Here is a 21,716-nt window from a genome sequence, read left to right on the forward strand (position 1 = left end):
CTTGGGGGGGGTAAGGGGGGCATTTGTGCAGACTCTGTCTGCCAGGGTGTAGGCTATGTCCATAGGTTTGGCATATGTTGTGCTGTTATGCAACAATTCAGAGCATATCTGGGTTGTTTCCACACATATTCATGACATAACTAAAGAAGGCCTTGTGATTATCTGTAGTGTCTGGTCAATTTCACTGTCAAAACGTGCAAGTGATGATTATATGAGGGATTGAAGTGTCTTGCCAATACTGTTCAGAGATGTCCTCCCTCTGTGGGATATTGCTGTGTTATGTAGTAGCTTCCTCCTTCTGTTGTACAGCTTATATATGGCCGGGGTCAACCAGACAGGTCTCTCGTTTTGGAGGAGTCACGGTTTTATTTGGGATAGCATGATCAATGCATACCTGCAGGGGCTCATACAATGTGTTTGTAAAGGATTCTGCAGATTGGGCTGTATCATCCTCCAGCACGGAGCCTTTGAAGTATTCCACCCCAGTCTTCACAAATGCAAAGTCTGCTTTTGAAATTCTTTACAGTGATTTCCTTGGCAGGGGGTGGGGAAGGGATATGGATGTCCAGGGAAAGTTGTTTATGGTCTGATCTTAACAATGAGGGTTCTCCCTCTGGTGTGGAAAATAGAGTCCCCATGTTGGTGATGATCATGTCCAATATGTATTCCCCTTTGTGGGTATGGTGACTGGTTGTGCCATAGCACATGGATCCACAAAATGTAGTGGCTGGCTGTAGGGTGATGTTGTTGAGGGCCTGAGTAGTATCCCCAGTCAATATTTGTGTACCTGAAGTCAGCCACTATAATGGTGTGTGTGAAGACCTTCATATCCTACACTGTTCCCAGGAAAGCCGAGTGTGGTTCCTGGGTATGGGGGGGGGGGGGGTCTGAACCTACACACCAAACCAAAAGGCAGTTTTGCACAATGGTAGTTGTATATGTAAGGCCTGTCATGCTTAGTGTAGTGGTACCAACCCAGAGGTGTGTGTATCTTTGATGTATATAGATACACCCCCTAATTGTGTTGTGTGTTACAAGTCCTGTGGTCACGAAGCATAGTATAGAATATAACCTGGCAGTGTCAGTGTGCATATGTGACCCTGAACTAGGTGTCTGTTAATGCACAGATATTGTTATCCGCCATACTGAGGGATAGTAAAAGATGTACATTCCTCTTTGGAAAGACTGATGATGTCAGCACCCTATAAATACAGCAAGAGAAGAGAAATCATCCAGTAATGCGAATAGCACGCTGTGCTAATGCATTTGTTTCAAGTATCATAACATAGTTAGGTAGGGATTTGAATCCTGCAAACGCTCTGTGTGTGTGTGTGTGTGGGGGGGGGGGGGTGTATGTATGAAATTCTCTGTGAAAGGAATGGCCTTTTTGAAGACAGGGATAACACACTAAAAGATGTAGATACCTCTTTGGAAAGACTGATGAGGTCAGCACCCTATAAATACAGCAGAAGAAGGGAAATCATCCACTAAAGTGAATAGCTCGCTGTGCTAATGTGTCTCTTTCAAGTACCATAACATAGTTGGGTAGTGATTTGAATCCTGCAAACGCTGTATGCATGCAATTCTTCGTGGAAGGAATGGCCATTTTGAAGACTGGGATAACACACACACTGTTTGTATTTAAGGTATTGCTTCTTTAATGGAGTGTATTCTGATGAAGTCGTTTGATGAAAGCAGACATTAAACTTTGGTACGCTATTGTTTTGGAGTTTGTGGACCTCAATTCGTTCAGTTCCTCTTGCCATTTTTTATTTTTACCTGTTTTTTGGCTTTATTGCATTTACTTGTTTCACACAGCCTTGTCATGGCGGAGGTTGCTGACGATACTTTGCTTAATTTGACTGTCCATTCTACACCCACATCGGGGGCAGACAAAGTGAATAACTTGCTTATAGCAACTCTGGTCGACATTCAAAGTTCTTTAAAGTTCCTAGTAACCAAGGCTAGTGGACCTGACATTACAATGCAAGCATCCAGTCCAGTCGGGTCTTTTCAAGAGTTGGTAACAGTTATTGATTTGGGCAGCCCTACGCAAATGGAAAACGAACGTGGATCAAAGAAACAGCGTTTGCCATTTCACGTTCGTGACGGTGGAGGTGCCTGCTGTGAGCACTTACTTAGTCGTGGGGACAATCCCTTCAGTAAATCTGGTCGGGGTTTCTATGAAGCAAATAATGAACAACTTAACAGCCAATGGGAGCAACTTCTGAAATTGCTCAAAAGGTACAAATCACTCGATCTTGAGAATTGTTATTTTTCCCACTGCATTGAATTAGGTATTGTGCCAAAGGGGCTACGTTTTTTTAAATGCCCGAACGGTGTCGGTTTGGGCCATCCTATGTTTGAAACTTTAGTCTCCTTTTTTAACGAAGCGGGTTTGCGCTTCCTTAAACTACTGATTGACAATAACGTTTACAAAATGGGCTTGCTTAAGGATGAAATTACCAATATTGAAGCTTACATTAAAGGTAAGCTCACAGCTGATAATTTCAGTACATTTTTTCAACATTTATCGCAGGAGGTCAATCAGCATTCCACTGAAGTGACAAACAGAAAACAGTTAAAATTGAAACGTGATATTGCCTCCTACCAAAACAAGTCTGCATATGACAACTTTGCCTTGAATTATCGAGGCAATAACATTAAAGGGCAGGTGGCTAATATCAGTAGCAAGCGTGCATACAGCGCTGTTGTTTCTGTATCCAAAACTGACAATTGTGTTTTCGCGCCAAATAGTTCTGACAAGGATGACAGTCCGGACATTCCAAATGTGGCGTCTACATTGTCAGTTGATAGGTTATTGTTTGACAACAACAAAGATAGTGGTGTTTTAGAAAGAAATCAACAAGAACCTGTTGTTGGTAATTCTTCCAACAAAATTGATAAGGATAAAACTTGTAAACGTAAATTAAGCACCACGCTTACTGATTCTTCTGTTAACAAAAAGAATCAGTTTACTAACAACAACAAAACAACAGTGCTGACTAGAAGTCGGACTTTTTTGGGGTCCAATTCTTCGGGGGACGAAGCTTGATTGAACAAATGGACAGCTTTAGTGTTATAAATTTAACCAAACATGTTTTTACTGACACAGAGTTGAAAGTTTTAAAATATGGGTTAAATTTTGTTCCTAACAACAGAACAAACTATACTAGAACTGTTATCGATATTAAAAAATTTGCCAGGAAGTTGAATTTATCTTACTTGATGCATGATTTGCCAGACACTAACAATGGTTTGATTAAGCCATCTAGTTAAACACCTAGACTACATCACACCATTAAAGTATTTGAAGAACTTTGTATTGAAGACATTAATAACTTGTTAAGAACTAAAGGTTATGTTCATGATAACTTAAGTCTTGACGAAAGGAAGGCTTTGGAAGTTTTAAAGACCTTGACTAGTAAATTTAGATTTATGAAAAGCGATAAAGGATCCAACATAGTTATCATGGACCAAGAAGTATATAACACTAACATGTTAAAAATATTAAACAACACAGTCGAATACGAACAGATTACTCTTCATGACATTTACAAATGTTTTCGTTTGATAGACTCTCATTTATATGAGGCACTCATGTCAGAAGAAATCAATTTTGAATTACATGAATTTTGTGTAGTGCAGGAACCAAAAATAGGGGTGATTTTTGGAATTCCAAAAACTCACAAGGATCTAATAAATCCTCCATTCAGACCTATAGTTTCCTCACCACACTCCATTACTGAGGGAATTTCTTTAGTTATAGATGCCGTTTTGGGGCCTCTATTAAACAATGATCCATCTTTTGTTAGAGATTCATGGCACTTTTTGGACAAACTGAGAATTTTTTCTGAAAGTGGAGTTTTTGACCCTGACAGACATGTCATTTTTACTATAGATGTAATTTCATTATACACCTGCATCCCCCATGAAGAAGGTGTGGAGGCAATACGTAGTTTTTTATTTAAAAAGAAACACTTTTCTAGTAGTGTTATTTCCACAATTTGTAGAATGTTAGAAATTATTTTAGACAATAATTTCTTTTTTTTAACAACAGGCATTACAAACAAAAAAGAGGTGTCACTATGGGTTCCCCGGCTGCACCTGATTATGTGAATTTAGTTATGGCCTGGTGGGAGCTTGAATGTATTCCCACTTTGATGAGCAAATTTCATATTGATTTTTACTGTAGGTTTATCGATGATTTAATTTTCATTATTGAGGGTAATGTCGACACCGTTGAAGCTTTTATTTTAGAGGTTAATTCACAACCTGGTTATTTAAAATTCACCAAAGGAGACATGCATTTGGCAGTTAACTTTTTACATATTCATTTTTGGTGGGACATTATAGATCATAGATTCCACAGTAAGATTTTTAGGAAGGAAACCTTTACCAACGGATACCTGCATTATCATAGTGGTCATCCTAAACACATTATTAGGAACATACCCAGGGGACAATACATTAGAGCTAGTCGTATGACTACTAAAGAACAAGATTTAGTCCAGGAATTTCAATTTATTGCCTCAATGTTTTTACAAAGAGGTTATGATGAACATTTATTAATTGACAGTGGTAATGAGGTTTTTAACAAACGTTTTACCCACTTTCCAGCTATACTTAATAAGTCAAAAAATTTTAAAGTTAATGTCCATAATGAACGGCAATCTAGTAGAATTAATTCTGACTTAGTGTGCTCTCTTGAAATGAGTGGTGATACCAATCGTGTCAGGTCTGTGCTTGAGAAGAACTGGAGGGTTATTCAAGGAAACTCTGACATAGTTCGTGTTGTTGGAACGAAACCATGTTTTGTGTTTCGCAACAATTACAACATTAAATAAATCTTGGAACGTAATGGTCCAATTGAGAGTTCCACTGTAATTTGGAAGAAAGGCATGTTTTGTTGCCACCAATGTAAGGTTTGTAGATACATTTCTGAAGGTCCCTACATCAATGTGGTAACATCAGATAGAACTTTTGAAGTTCCTGGCTTTGTCAATTGTAACTCCCATGGAGTTGTCTATATTGGCATGTGCACTGTGTGTCCTGCATTTTACGTGGGAATGACCACAAGAAGTTTAGGGACACGTATTAAAGAACATTTATATAGTATTAAAAGCAAAGACCAAAAAAACGCTCTATACAAACATTCTGTTGTTTGTTCTTCTTTTAAAAAATGTACTTTTACTGTTTTAGAAATTTGCAAACCGGACATTAGGGCGGGTGATTTAAAAAATTATTTAGAGCAAAGATAGACACTGTGGCAGATTAGATTAAAATCAGATAAAACCCCAGGTTTAAATGAGACTATTAATGTCAAGTGTTTTTTAAAGTATCGTAAATTAGCTATTAACAAAGATACTGATATGTCTTTTTTCTTTGAATTATGAATACTGTGTTTTTAAAGTTTGTATTACTTAATTAGTTTCCCTTGTGATAATTGCTTGTTAACTGTTTGTATTTAAGGTATTGCTTCTTTAATGCAGTGTATTCTGATGAAGTCATTTGATGAAAGCGGACATTAAACTTTGGTACGCTATTGTTTTGGAGTTTGTGGACCTCAATTCGTTCAGTTCCTCTTGCCATTTTTTGTTTATAACACACTAAAAGATGTACATTCCTCTTTGGTAAGACTGATGATGTCAGCACCCTATAAATACAGCAGGAAAAGGGAAACCATCCAGTAATGCAAATAGCATGCTGTGCTAATGTATTTCTCTCAAGTATCATAGCATAGTTAGGTAGGGGTGTGAATCCTACAAATGATATGTGTGAGTTTGTCAATGTGTTGTGTGTTTTTGCTTTTATTATTGTATGACATATTATTATAACAGTAATTTCAATGCACACACCAGGTATGTGTGTACCACATACAGATATGTACCTGTGACCTTTAAAATTTCCTATGTGTGAAGCCTCCCTCATATGATTACAGTTGTTACCTTTGCCAGCATGTGCCACAGCTTACCAGACCTTAGGCCATACATGTATGTTGGTGACAATGCAGGCTACTGCAGTGATCTGTGTCCTAGGCCAACTATGTGACACACACCCATGAAAGCTTTGATAGATTAATGTGGGTGAGGGTTCATGTCTGGAGTATATGTCAGACATGTTAAAACACAGCAAAGTCTGTGAGTGATGGACATCCAGTGTAGGTGTATGCCAACTGTTGCCAATATGCATACAGACACCTTCTTGCTTAGGTGATACACCGAGGGACTTCACAATACCTTTGGAAATGTGAATATCACAGCAGGATAGACAAGATAACACTTGTCCACATGTACACACCATTACCCGTTCTACATGATGGGTGCTACCACCTACATGGTACTGTTGGAATACTATGTTAACTACATGCCGATGACAATGCTACAGTTGCGTTACAGCAATACAGCATGGCTTGGACAACAGATATCTGTCTGTATGATACCCTTGTGGTGGTTAGGTGTGTCATGTGTAGAATGCATTGTAGGCCACTGTATGCATTTGCAGTCGTGGATGGACATATCCATAGTGTGCTGACATGTACATGAGACTGCTATATGCCAAAGAGTATTGTTCCCAGGGATGTGTGGGGCTCAGTAAGAATGGCTACTCATATAGTGTAGTACTGCAGGGATATCACTGACACCAGGTTCCTACATCTGTGTATCAGTCGAGGAGACACCATGTAATGACCACGGAATGTCAGGCTATGTAGGCTGCGTATAGTACTAGAATGCAGACCATTGACATTTGGAAACCGTATCACTCACAGCATGCTGTCAAAACATGTAATGTTCCATGCTAACCATGTTCACAAATGTACACCTGCAACTCTGTGCTGCAAACATCACACATGTGCTGTCCACACCCCAACACATGCAGGCACAGGTACACACAACAGCCATGTGGCACATGTGCAGACAGTACACTTTGGGAATTAACACTGGTGTATACAAAACTACAATGACAATCATAGTTAATGCATCATGCATGCTCGAATATACCCACAACAATATCATTACACTGTACTGTTAACAACATGATATTATTACTACAGTGCTATGTAGTCACCCTGTGCATCAGCACCATGCTATCCTGTTCCTGCATCAATGTTACAGATGGCAGGAGGTGGCACAGTTTCATCATATGCACAGGGTGTGTACTTGGTTTGCCAGAGTCTGCCAATGACACATCCAATCGACATGTATGTGTGTGTGTGGTAGTGAGGGACAACAATACAACATGGGGCAATGTTGATGCAATGTGTGTGTGTATGTGTTAGCCCTAGGTGTTAGCATTATGTGTGTGTGTATGCTTGCACACAGTTCCACCACTTGGCTGCCATATACGGGTGTTTGTGGAGAACCACAGACTGTACCTGCCAGGTCATACAGATCACTGTCTCTGGCCACGGACACAGTACCTGTGCCTGGCAGGGGGCTACGGACAGTATCAGGTACTAAGCCAGACTAGGCACTGTCATTAGAAGCAGTGGGCTGTCGACTAGACACATTTCCCTGCTGGGACTGTCCAGAGCCATGTGCACGTGGTCTTCTAAGATGGTGTAATGACAGTACAGACCCAGCATTGCTGGGGCTGGTACTGGCACTATGGGAATGGCTGCAGGTTTGTTGTCGTCCGCGATGACTGCCAGCTGATGATGTTGCTGGCATACGTCCATGTCGATTCCTCAACCATCCTGCACTGTCCCGGCTCCTGGACATGTAGTTGTGGAAGAGATCTAATGTGTCCCCCCAATGTCTATCAATGACCTCGCTGATATTACGGATGGCAGCCGCAATGTCATGCATAGTGTCATTCATAGCAGTGCGATGTGCTCTAAGCTCCCTCAGACCCTGTCTGTTGTACCTTTCCATACCTGTCTGTGCCTGCATTACAGCCCGGAACATAGCCGAGGTTGAAAGACCTCTGTGGGCACGTCTGACAGGGGCAGTACAACCAGAGATGCTCCCACGAGAACCCCTGGACATCTGCCTGTGTGTGATACCATGTCAGAAATCTGGCCATGGCTGCTGTGAGGGGATGCATGTGCCAATGATACCACACTACCCTGGCCAATGCCCACTGTATGCTGTCCCTCAGCTAATGACATTGGTGACAATGGATGTATCGGCAGGATGACTGTGCACATTTATGGGGTTGACTGCTGTGTAGTGTCGATTGGCTGACCATTGACAAACCCTGTCACACCTCCCTGTGCCATTACATATGTATCATCATTATCACTATCCCCAGCAGTGGCTTCAGGTTCCCTGCTGCACTCCACCAGAGCAACATCAGAACCTGTGAGAGGAAGATAGGAAACACAGTTTACAAATGTGTACACAATGTTAGCACACATGCACACATGCACACAGGCACACATGCACACATGCACACAGGTGCACATGCACACAGGCGCACATGCACACATGCACACAGGTACACATGCACACATGCACACATGCACACAGGCGCACATGCACACAGGCATACATGCACACAGGCACACAGGCACACTCCTCAGTACAGCAAATACAAACACAGACACACCTGCAATCCAACACATACACAATACTGTTTGAGGGTGGGTGACAGTATCACAAGGAAAAACATCACTGCACACGTGTCAGCATGCAGATTATGTGTTGCACAGGAACATGCAGTGCAAGTGTAGACAGCCCTTGTTAGTAACAGTATACATGTACTTGATGGTTGTGTGTAGTTGGGCAGTGATTGTCTCCACCCTGGGGCACAATGTGTACAAGGACATAACAACGTTGTGCAAGTGTTACAAGCTGTGGGTGCATATATTTGCACATACACACACAACACATGACTGTGCTACGCAATAACTGCTATGTGTACTTTTGTGGTCAGTGGAACTGGATGTGATGTAGTAACGTGAGCCATGATCAACATGCTTCTTGTGGTCAGTCAACAATAATAATGTGTGCCAGACAGGCAGCTAGCATGCTGTACCTGAAGTGCAGTAACATGACTACATCCACAATTACACAGCCACTTGTTACATGGGTGTGTAAGGTGGCCAATAGTGAGCATTGCCTAACATGAATGTGTTATTTGTTCAAGACTGTTGCACAAAGACATGGTAGGCCTTTACCCCTCAGGTATATTATGTTTGCTGCATAGAGGATAAGTGGGATACTGAAGGGTGGCCATACATCAGGTGTCATAATTGGACATGTGTAGCAGGCTAAGGTGTAGTGTCTATGCCAAACATGTGTGTGTTGTGTACATGTGTATCAGGTATGCCTATACAATGTCCAGTACTGTGTTGCCACACATGTGTATCATGCTCTGTGTATTGCATGTGAGTGAGGCAGCTACTGAGAATAATGGGATATGCATAGTCTCACAGCAAACATGCACAGCATGCATCATGTGTAGGTGTTACATGTGCACACACTACACCTCCATATGATATGCACATGTCATTAGCAATACTATTGTTATTACACACTCACCAGCATGGATTGGCTGCCTTGCTGTCACTCCAGAGGGACCTTTAAAGATATGACAGTGATTGACAGTGGCCACAACTGTGCCATTGATACTGTGAGTATGATAAAGTACAGTAGTACAACAGGTGGCTTTCACAGGTGTACAGATTATGCTCAGAATATCAATCTTGCAGAAGAATAGGCAGGTTAACAGCTACACACACAGTACATATCTCACACAAACATAAACTACCAGTACAGAGAACAGTCAACTACAGATATGGCATGATACCTGCACACTCCATTTCAACATGCTGGGTGGCTCCGGCCTCCATGATGACACATGTTTGTGGATGTTGTTGTTGTTGTTGGCCTGGAGCAACAACACTTAGGATGTGCTCCTCCACACTGGTGAGGGGGGGTAGATAGGTACCCCACCACCTGTGGCAAGCTGTTGTCTGTGGATATCAGACGCATGCTGCCGGACATGTCTAATTAAATCACTGCAGTGATGGCATACCTGCTCATATGTCCGGTTATGCTTGCCTATGTCATTTACCCGACAGACAAGATCTTGCCACAGTGCAGCCCTCTCATGCTGGTTCTGGCTGGTCCTGGAAAACTGGATCTCCTGATCCTCTGCTGCTGTATAAGGTGGGTTATGCTGATGCCCATCACCCTGGAAGGAAAAGAAAAATATGTGAGCAAGTCATGTGGCACACTTAATATTCTAATGTACTGATATCACTTAACTGCCATATATAGCATCTGTCTGTCTATCAGGGGATACACATGTTTGATACCACATATCAGTGCTCAGCCCACAACTGTCTGACAGTGCCTGCCACACTCCATACAACAAACTAGTATATACCAGCACTCGGCACACTGTTTGGGATACAATGCACAACCTCACACTGGGGGTATGTATCAAGCTAATGGATGAAGAATATTGTCATCCCATGCAATGAATGCAATGCACATTTTCAGTTTAAATGGTAATCCACCCTAGTCTTTGATGCCATACCCCTACCTGACATATGTGCACAGTTGTTAATATAGCCAGCATACTGCTGTCACAGAGTATACATGCTGCCAGGTACACACACATACCCTGTAACACACATGTGATTGCGGCCATGGTACAGGCATCATTACACACACATTACACATACATACAGCATACAAATGTATGACAACACAGATGAGCATTAACTGTGTACCTTATAGTACTGTGTGCCCCTCCTTACAGATACCTATGCATGAGGTATGTAATCTGTGCAGACTACAGGAAATACACCAGAAAGTGTTACCAGGGAATGTGAACGTACACCATACTGTAGTGTTTAGGCCTACAACTTCAGGTAGTACAACAGTTCATATTTGAGCTGGATTCAACAGCAGTACCACTTACTGAGCATACATGTATTGCTTCTGCCTAAGATGGGACACCACAGTCGTACACAGGGAACTGCAGCACAACATATGCCAATCTACTATGTTTGCATCCCAATAACTGACACATCTTTCTCTGGCCTCACACCTACGACACAAACTACCATGACAGACACAAACTCAAGCTAAACTATTACACCTTTACAGACCTTGCACACAGTCAGTGTCATACTCATTCAACCTCACATAGCTGGTATTGCACTGAGTACACATGTGTGTGCATTGTGTCATAGGTAGGTACTATACTATTGGCCCTGGGCTTAGGGCAGGCTAGCCATATGCTACCCTGCCCTTCGGGACACATGTAATGTGATTTTACTTGCTCCTGCAAAACGTTTGCACAAAGGTGACTCACAGGGCATATTACCCATCTCCATAACATTCATCAGGGGTATGTATGACATGTACTAATAAGGAGCCATGTTTGTTAATGCTGGGTGGTTTAGTCCAGGGTATGGCATATTTGTGTATAGAAACCTGTACCTCCAGCATGTGCTGTTTAATGCGGTGACAAGGATTAGGGCCCTAGGTCATGTAGGCTGGATGGATTGTGATTTGTTGCCATGGTGGTTGGCCAACTGGTATGGGTGTGACATAACTCTGCATGTCCAGCAGTGGTAACCTCTGTGTAGGAAGTACGCAAGGCACTCTAGCTGTGGTTTTGTGAGTCAGTCTGCTTAGGGAATGTGTTTGAGGGCAATATCAGTCTTTGTTTGGTATGTCTGTGGCCTTTCCACTTGCTGTAGTTCTCATGGGAGGTACATACTGCATAGGACATTGTGAGGTGTAGAGGGGCACACTGACTTACATTTCCCTAGCTGACACACCTTTTGTGATGACACGTACCATGTACAGGGATTATAAGACTAGTGTGCTACTGTGGGTATCAAACGGGAGGCTATTTTACACCTGTGTCCCATGTTCCCTTCTGACAACTCCAGTGGTAGGCAGGCAACCACCTATGTGGTAGTTAGTGGGTAACATGTTTTGGAATGGGGTATGGTACTGCAGTATCAAAACTGGTGTTCAGTCCATGCCTTGGTCACCAGGCACCTGTTGCAGTACATCTGCCCCATGTCCCCTTCTCTCACACTCTCTTGATATATATATATATATATATATATATATATATATATATATATATATATATATATATATATATACACACATATCTATAGACATTCATATCTATCTGTATATATGTATGTATCTACATATATATCTATATATGTATGTATCTATTATATCTATATGTATATACATATTCTATGTATCTATCTATATATCTCTATCTATACATACCTCTCTATCTATGTACACACACACATATATATATATATATATATATATATATATATATATATATATGTGTATGTGTGTATATATATATATATATATATATATATATATATATATATATATATATATATATATATATATATATATATACACACACTTCTAAACATCCATTGCTGTACATATACATGCACATGTAGGCACATAGACTGCCCACCTTTCATGGTGGGAATATCACTTCTGAAACAGTTGTGAGACATACCATTCTGTAATGATATTGCACAGTGTTGTGCAGAATGCATTATGCTGTCCTCAGGCCATATAGCTGTAGCAGGCCTCAGTGGCTCAGTCCCACAGAAGTTCACCAACACATGACATATACCTGCACTGCATGCTCTTTTCAATGCCACACACTACAACCTACATTGATATGTGCATATAGCAACCTTCAACTACATATGTATGTCCAGCCTTCACTAACAGTTGCAGTATGTCCCTCTCTCTCTCTCTCTCTCTCTCTCTCTCTCTCTCTCTCTCTCTCTCTCTCTCTCCCTCCAGTGGCTGCTTTTGTGATGGCCTCTGCACCAATTGGTGGCCAGCATTTAGTAATTGCATGCAGCCTGCTGTGTGGTAATTGCAGTTCTCACTGTGATTTCAGGACACTGCTATAAAATGATAGGTTAGGTAGGCATAGCCCTTTCAGTTTTGCAAGGTGGGGACCATGCTGGTTTGCTGTGGACACTGTTGTGTCAGTCAGAAGGTTGGTATATCTCTCATATCTGAGGCTGTGTTGTAGCCACTGAAATTCATGTTGTACTGAAACCTGACTGTTGCTTCTTCCAGTGCACTCTTCTCAGTGTTCAGTGTGTATGTTAACTCACACCTGCTAATGCTAACACTGTTTACATGGGAGTATGTACTTTCCTGTGGGATTTGTGGATTAACTGGCATACAACAGTAGTTCTTGCAATGTGCTGCTATGGCTTTTCTATTTTCCCTTTACATTCACTCCTTGAATGCCTGATATTTGTCTTTACTGGAACGTGTTGCTATGGCTTTCCTATTTTCCATTTACATTCACTCCTTGTAATGCATGATATATTTCTTTCAGCACTAAGGTCTTATATGTTTGCTGTGGCTTGGTGGTACTTCATGCAGTCTGGTGAGCCCAAAGTCTGGGGTTTGACCCTTACAAAGGTATTTTATTTTGCTACTGAGCAGTACTGGGGCCTTGTCATACAGAGTGAATAAGGCACTTTTAAACAGTTGTAAGCAGGAAGCAGGAAGTCAGTGGGGACACCAGCTAGGGATGTGCAGGCTGGGTGTAGGGAAGGTCCATAGCTGCACATTTCTCTAACTGCAATAGCTGTACATATGTTTGACATTTGCTGTGACATTTGAAACCTTCCACCCCTGAGGGAGGGGAGGACAACTAATTATATTGTACTAACAATTATGAATATCAGGCACATGCAGTGCTTGTGAACTGCTATACTGTCGTTAGTATGTAAGATGGCTACATCCTTTGATATTTCTGTGTTGTACTCCTACATAAGGGCATGCTTGTGGAAGTAATTCTACAGCGATTCGCAGAGTGTTTAACAGCAGACAGGCTGATATGCCTGTGTGTTTCTGACACTTCCAGGCCTCAGATACTCTCAGGTATATATTTGACCAGCCTCAGGGAAAGGTACATATCAGTGGGATACACCCGTGATATATTTCAGATATTCTGCAGTTGTGACTGTGGGGTATTTTGAGCATATGTATTCTACACCATTTTTGACATGCAAGTAGTGTCTACTGTAACGTATTGACAGTTACCATTACGTGGGATTCCCCACCTTTCTGTCTACTGTGAGTACATTTCACAGGGAGTCAGAGGGGCACAGGTAACATTTGTTTGCAAATCAGGGACATCCCTGTAAATCAGTCACAGTTGGGAGGTCTGGCCTCTTACTTATTCAAATATGGCAGTGTTTATCCTGCTCTGATACTGTGTGGGGTTTGTAAGGTGCTGCTATAACATTATTACCTACTAGCATGGCTGTTTCTCTTATCACACTAATGTAATGCAATTCCACAAGAATTGCCAGTAAAGATACACAGAACAAGCTTTGTGGAATGGCCTTCCTATTTTCCCTTTACATTCACTCATTGTATTTCATGATATATTTCTTTCAGCACCAAGTTCTTGTATATCTGCTGTGGCTCAGTGGTAATTCATGCAGTCTAGTATTTCCAAGGCCTGGGGTTTGAGACTGACAGGGGTATTTTATTTTGCTGATCAGCAGACTACAGGCCTTGACATACAGAGTGACTAAGGCACTTTTAAGCAGTTGTAAGTGGGTTTGCGCAAGTTTGCGTGACACTTAGCTACGCTTATCTACACTTAGCTAAGTGCACACAAGCCCACAACCGCTGACTACTGCTTAAAACTGTTTACTCTTACTAACACCCACGCTATTTTCTTTTAAAGAAAAGAAAATGGAGAAGTAGGAAAGTGGTGAAAAATGGGGCACAAAGAGGGTAGGACAGTAGGAAAACAAGCTCGAGATGTGCAGGAAGGATGTAGGGAAGGCCCATAGCTGCCCAATTCTTTACTAGCAACAGCTGTGCATATGTTAGAAATTTAGAGTGAGATTTGACACCTTCCACCCCTGGGAGAGGGGTGAGGACAACAACATATGTTGTACAGCCAATTGTAATTATCTGTTTACATGTCCAGCAGACATGTATGTGAAATGGGCAGCTATGTATGGGGCGTGATTTTTTTGTGGAACAGAGTGCCCTTTTTTTATTTTTTTTCAGGTGAGAGTGGAATGTGAGGTACAGAAAGTAGGTATATTTGGGGAGGTAGGTTGGGGAGGTTAACAGACAAGACAAACAAGATGCATACAGGGGCAGAGTATGACACATGAGGGGGGGTAAACACAATTGACGGGGACGGATGTTTGGATATCGCAAGCCCATGAGCCCACAGGTGGCAACAGTGGAACTGAGATCCCCACCCATGGGCAGTTACTACTGTGCCTTCACAGCCTAGGCCGGGGCTGTGCTGGGGGCTGGATAGGACAGGCAGGCACACCCATGAGTTGCACTACTCTCGCCTCAAGCTGGCATAGGGGATCAGTCACAGAATGCCTGATCTCACTACGCACCACAGACCGGACCCTATGGAGGGTGAGTGGAGGCTCTCCTCTGGCCATGCTTGCAGAGGGGGAACGAGCCCCATCCCCTGCAGCGCTTCCACCCAAAGGTGGCACAGGGCCGCCGGAGGAGGAGGTCCCAGCCTGGGCACTAGTGCCAGGAGCACTTGCCAGCTGAGGTGGGAGAGGTGGGTCCGCTGGAACCCGCCTTCCCTGTTGTCCTATGTTTAGCAGTATCTTATGGTATTTTGGGTTAGTAACAAACAACACAATTCAAAATTAGTTGTAACAGCATGCATCAGTATTCCCATTAACCAAACACACATGAACTCTGAACATTGAGCAGCAAGCATAACACATGCATATTTAGAACAACAGTAGAAATTCTAACAGCATGCAGGGTTGATTGGTGGCAACAGGCCATCAGGTTTGGATATGTGAACAGGGCACATGCATCAACGTACATGCAGATATGTATAAACCAACAGGACAAATGTCCATGGGAATTAATTGTGAATACACATACCCAGTTTGGTGTGGAATGGCATAATTTGTGAAAATAGGGTAGGGTGGAGAAATATTACATTAACAGCTTAAACTACCTATACATATACTGTACATTCCTAGTAGATGCAGATATATATCCCCTACATGTATTAGTACAGTTTCCTGTGTGTAACCTTAGGAATGTTGGTGATGGGGATGTTACTGCTACATTAATATACATTCCATTTTTATTCATATATGTTCATATCTGGCTGTGTTCAGGTAAAGCATCCTGCTACATTTGTTTTATATGGGTCTATACAACTGTGGATGTTCAGCATTTCATACAACCATACTATCTCCATAATGCAAGGGTACAGCAACATATCCAAATTGTGGGACGGACACAGTCCAGGTTCTGTACTTTATTAAAGACATTTCACTGTTTGGTTGTGGCTGTCTCATTCATTTCATTATGTAGTGAATGCAGTATTCCTTTATGCCAGACTTATTACAGCTTTCTTGGTAGCTTCAAACTCTCTTTCTCACACTTTTTCACTTATTTTATATTTACATTTCAGGATGGTACTTAATTTTAGGCTTTATTAACATTTATTACTGGGTTACAACAATCCTTTCCAGTTGACTCACTTATTTCATATGGCAGAATTTGCAAGGATGGATTCGACACATATCTATCCTTTGTTGATTGATTACAACACTCATTTTCAGGCTGACACAGTTATTTGATATTACAATACAGGTGGAAACTCTATTTGAGACTTGCTTAATCTTTATTACTGGATTGCAATACTCTTTTCCAGGCTGCATCACTTATCTAATCTTACAATACTAGCAGAATCTTTATTCTAGGCTTATTTGACCTTTATTGCTGGGTTACAACACTGAACTCTTTTACAAGCTGTCCCACATATATTCCATAACAATACCAGCAGAATAATTACTAACCTGCCTGGTGGCGCAACCTCGCCAGCCTATCAGCATAGGCTTGCCAATTCACAGAACGAACACCTGCAGCTGTAATATAAATGAGTGAATATTGTAACATACCTATCCATACTATAAGCTAGGATAGCATTTCTTACATACTTAATTACATGGATACTTACTCAGTAGTGCGGCATTGGGCATTTGGCGGGCCTCCTGGATCCATCGGTTCAGTTGGTGCTGATGGACCTGTTCACCAGTCCTCAGAATGCCTGTGGCACTGGTGAGATCATGTGCCAACCGGTTCCACGCCTCTGCCTTATACGCTCCCTGTTGAACCTGGCCCTGCAAGAGTTGCGCTTCATGATCATGGACTAGGAGCCAAACCATATATTTTGACTCCTCAACACCCAACCTTTGTGCTCTAAAGCTATTTCCCTCTCCTGCACCTGCCATGCTGACTGCAAATGGGCACCACAATCAGTTATGGTGTGTATTCCCGCCTATGGGGCTTATAGATGCTGGTTTTCCGGCACTTATCTGTGATTGTCATTTTGGATATTTATCTGCTTACAGCAAACCTGCTTTGTCATGGTTCTATTTTCATTCATTCCTATATGTAAGCTAATACTGTGTTTCTAAGTACAACTGTCATGGCTTAGTGGTTCAGTACTTTGACTATGGTGCACAGTATCCCGGGTTCGACCCTTGTCATTGCTTTTTTATTTTACTACTGTCTAGTCAGGCTAGGAGGTGTGTCTGTGTAAAGGTGACTTTGCTACAGCTTGCCCAACGTTGCCCGATGGTAAGCTGGTTGGCGCTCTGCACAGCTCCGTGCAAACGGCTTACACTGGGTAACATGTTATTTCCCTATAAGCACTCATATTGAGCTGGGTGAAGTGCTGCTGAACTATGGGCACTCATATTTTGCTTGTTAAAGCGCTGCTCACCTACGGGCACACATATTAAGCTTGTTAAAGCGCTGCTCACCTACGGGCACTCATATTTTGCTTGTTAAAGTGCTGCTCACCTACGGGCACTCATATTGAGCTTGTTAATGCACTGCTCACCTACGGGTACTAATATTAAGCTTGTTAAAGTGCTGCTCACCTATGGGCACTCATATTAAGCTTGTTAAAGCGCTACTAAGCTATGGGCAATTATGATCCTTTTTTATATATATTACATTGGTTTTGCTCACAAATACATGGGCCATTTCATTACATTTTACTTAAATTATAGTTATTAATATATATATATATATATATATATATATATATATATATATATATATATATATATATATATCAGGGGAGGGGATTGTTTCATACTTATTTCAATAAAAATGGAGAATGATGTTGTGGGGGCTCGAACCGTGACTACCTCCTCTTTGGCCGATGTCTCTACCACTACGCTATTGCTACTTGGCTTAATTTGCATATGTAGATCTTACATACTTTTCAATGTCTGCTAACTGTGGCTGAGCGAAGGGCATACCCGCACAAACAAGCGCAGATGCGGGCAAACATTTTGGAAATTATAAAAAAAAAAATGAAACTGCTATTTTTACATTTTACACATTTTCAGTGGGTTTAGTCTGTGGGGATGTGTGGTGTTGTGTTCCTTGACATTTCAGCGGACTCGCTCGTGGGTGTTTAGTTTCAGGACTCTGACTCTTCTGGGGGCATGTCCCTTTGCAGTACTCGGCAATTGGACATGCGCCCTACTTTCCTACATGGACTGTATTAGACTAGGGTATGATTCAGCATGCCCTCATAAATATGCATGGAATGCTGACGTCATACCATTCAACTGCAGCCTCCAAGTAAGACATATTAAGTCTTACATGGATGTTTCGTGAATCCGGCTGAATGTTATGTCAGATGTCCAGTAACTTATGACCCTATCACATTTTTATTTTATTTCAAACCACTCACAGTATTACATACTGGACTTTGAAGTGTTTTTTTAAGTTTCACAACTGCCAGATATAGTATCCAAATATAAATTTCACCAGCACCTTCTTTTATTCCAGCAACATCTTAGAGACATAAGAAGTAATAATGAATTCAGTCCTGTAGCCAAACATTTTCTTGAAAATCATGGTGATTCAGATAGTGGCTTGATTTTTGTGTACTTGCAAAACCTTTTTTGCTTAGAGGGGGTGACTATATTGGGACGTTATTAGAGTTAGAAACTAACTAATTAGAAACTAGAATGATAGTTAGATTTCAGACTCTAAGGCCCCTTGGTTTAAATCAGTAAGTAGGGATTGATGGGCTTTTTATAATAGCTATTTAATGTGGTTACTTATTATTTATTAATTTATTTATATGATGTTTCTGTGGAAAAGCGATGTACATGTATATTTGTGTGAATTTGTTAGATTTATTATTCTATATTCTATGATATTTGAATTAATGTATCTAAGATGCACTGTCACTTTAATTTAATGTAATTGAATTATTGGGTCATATTAAGCTGTTTGTAGAGTATAAAAAACAGCTGAAAATATTGTACTATGATCCTTGAAGGCGAATTGCCAAGGTGCCAGATCGCGGTTGCTGGAATAAAAGAAGGTGCTGGTGAAATTTGTGTTTCTTTGATTATTATTGTTTGGTGGTGTGTTTTTGAATAGCATCCAAATATCACTTAGTTAAATAATGATCACACGCAAATTAATGCAGAGATGTGACTAAACTTTACCTACAGCCTTGGATATACAGGATATCACAAATAAACAGTCATTTTGCTGTCTTTTCAAACTTCATTTATATGATTGGCAAAAATGATGGGTGATGGATATTCCTTCCCTGTAATTTAATGTTAAGCCCAACATATCCTACTCTTCAACATAAATGCCTAGTGGATGTGGTACATCACTGTAGCATTTCCTGCAGGTAGCAAATGTGTCTCGTCTGTGTAAGGAAGACAAGGTTTATCTTTTCTCATGATCTACACTTTACTATTTATCATATCAGTTTTATAGTATTGCATGCAATATGGATGTGACTATAAATGCCCTAAGATCATGAAAAATGTCTTGTAAAATAATAAAAATAAATTATAGTGAGCTGTAGCTGCTGGAAGGTGCAAATAATGAAATGCAGGCATGGACTGCTGTTTGGAAAATCTGGTCATGTCAGATAATTATTGATGTTCTTTATTAGTTTCACTTATGGCAAGGTATATATGTCTACTGCATCCCAGCCCTTGGGTTTTGTGAAAGAATTTGTCATGGCCTTCAAAAGACTTCTATCTGTTGATCATTTGTTGAATGGAGCAAATTTTTGTTAAATACTTTCCTCTTCATGGCTATAACCACCATCCCGTTGTAGAAGTCAGTATCATCCATTCATTCTCCATTACAGAGAAAGAGTGGAACAATTACTGTCTAAAGATATTTTCAAGTAATGGTGGAAATACAATTGAAGCCAAGAATTCAAGTGACCTTAAATGCTGTCAATGTGATCTACTCCTTTTTATCACATGCAGGGAGTAGTCGGTGGAGACAAATATGGGTATTATACAGATGGTGCCCGAAGTGTTAATTTGGAAGACTTGCTTAATTATAAAGATTATATGTGGCAGATCAGCTTGCATGCTTGTAATCCACAAGGTCTGAAACAGAATGTTAATTCTAATGTAGTTTTAAGGAAGAAAACATTAAGATTAATATTTGCCATATCTTATGATGTCATTTGCTTCAGTATTTTAACCATGGCATTCTACAGTACATCACAATCTGAAGAAGTCTTTGTAAAGACAAAAGTTTTACTTGTGATTAGCATTTTCTTCTTTGACTTTTTGATGGTCCAGTTTGTTTATTTATTTGTTTGTTTATTATTGAACCTGACAAGTTGCTTGAGGTTTATTTGCAGCTATTTGGAATCCATCTCATTTCTGCCAGTCTGTTTCTACCTGTTTGCACATTTTGCTATCAAGATTTCACAGACAAGTTTCATGTTTTTAGAAAATTATATTTCACCACATGTTATACAATGCTAAAATGTTTATTCTGTTAAATGATATGCATTATAGAAATCCTGATACAAATATGAATTTTCTGTAGTCAGCACAAATGCTACAGTCACTGTTCAAAATTATTACTTATTTTTATTTATTTGTTTACTTTACTTATATGTTTCAGGGACAAGACTAATCAAACAGAAGAATTATATATGAATGAGAGCAGAACGACAGGTGAACAAAGTATGCAGTTATTTTTTTTGCACTTTTACGTACAGATATTGTCTGTTCTGATGTGGTCACAAAATTATCATTCTCATCTTAACTAATGATTTTTATTCTGAAAAAATAACAATGTTTCCTCATAGTTTTGCTGTTCGGCAAAGCTTGAATTCTAGTTGTAGTAAAAAATCATGGACTGAATGGAAACTGAAACTATACCTTTTCTGTGGCCAGTGAGTGCTTCTTTCTGTTTCCTATGTCATCATGCAAATAGTAGCTAAAGAAGGCAAGGTGGTTTTAGGCAATGTGCATTGGCACATGGGGTGCAATAGCTTAGTTCTAGGCTTCATATGAGAACTAAAAGAGGAATATAAGCTTTCCCCACAGTAGAAACATACTATTAAAATAAGAGAGGAGGCAAGAGTATTAAAACATAGTCATAGTTAAGAGACAAAAAGAAATGTAATAGAAAGAAAAACACAGAAACTGGAAAGGGAAGAAAAGATCACTTTATGCACTTCTTATTTCTTAATTCCCAGATAGGAGAATACATTTCTCAAAAACAATAACTTTAAAATCAAGGAAAATGTAAGAAATTTCATTTAATACATAACAGCAAACACATTTGCATCACATGGCTTTAATAGAGTCTGAAGGATAGAATGATTCAGTGATTAATAATGGGTGAAAGATTATTAAAGATAAGATTATTAAAGATAATGCCGTACTG

At 40.5% G+C, this 21,716-nt stretch overlaps 1 protein-coding gene across 2 annotated transcripts in view; it reads left to right on the forward strand.

Annotated features, from left to right (window-relative positions):
* LOC122808972 (immunoglobulin kappa light chain-like) overlaps nucleotides 1-21,716 on the forward strand; it is a 308,520-nt gene that overhangs the window by 237,357 nt on the left and 49,447 nt on the right. For both annotated transcript variants that reach the window (XM_044080136.1, XM_044080137.1), the window contains exon 6: nucleotides 20,946-21,007. In XM_044080136.1, the coding sequence (XP_043936071.1) occupies nucleotides 20,946-21,007 (62 nt within the window). The remainder of the gene's footprint in view (nucleotides 1-20,945; nucleotides 21,008-21,716) is intronic.

This window comes from Protopterus annectens, chromosome 8.part0 (assembly GCF_019279795.1).
Source record: "Protopterus annectens isolate FY-2018-M chromosome 8.part0, PAN1.0, whole genome shotgun sequence".
Classification (NCBI taxonomy): domain Eukaryota; kingdom Metazoa; phylum Chordata; order Ceratodontiformes; family Protopteridae; genus Protopterus; species Protopterus annectens.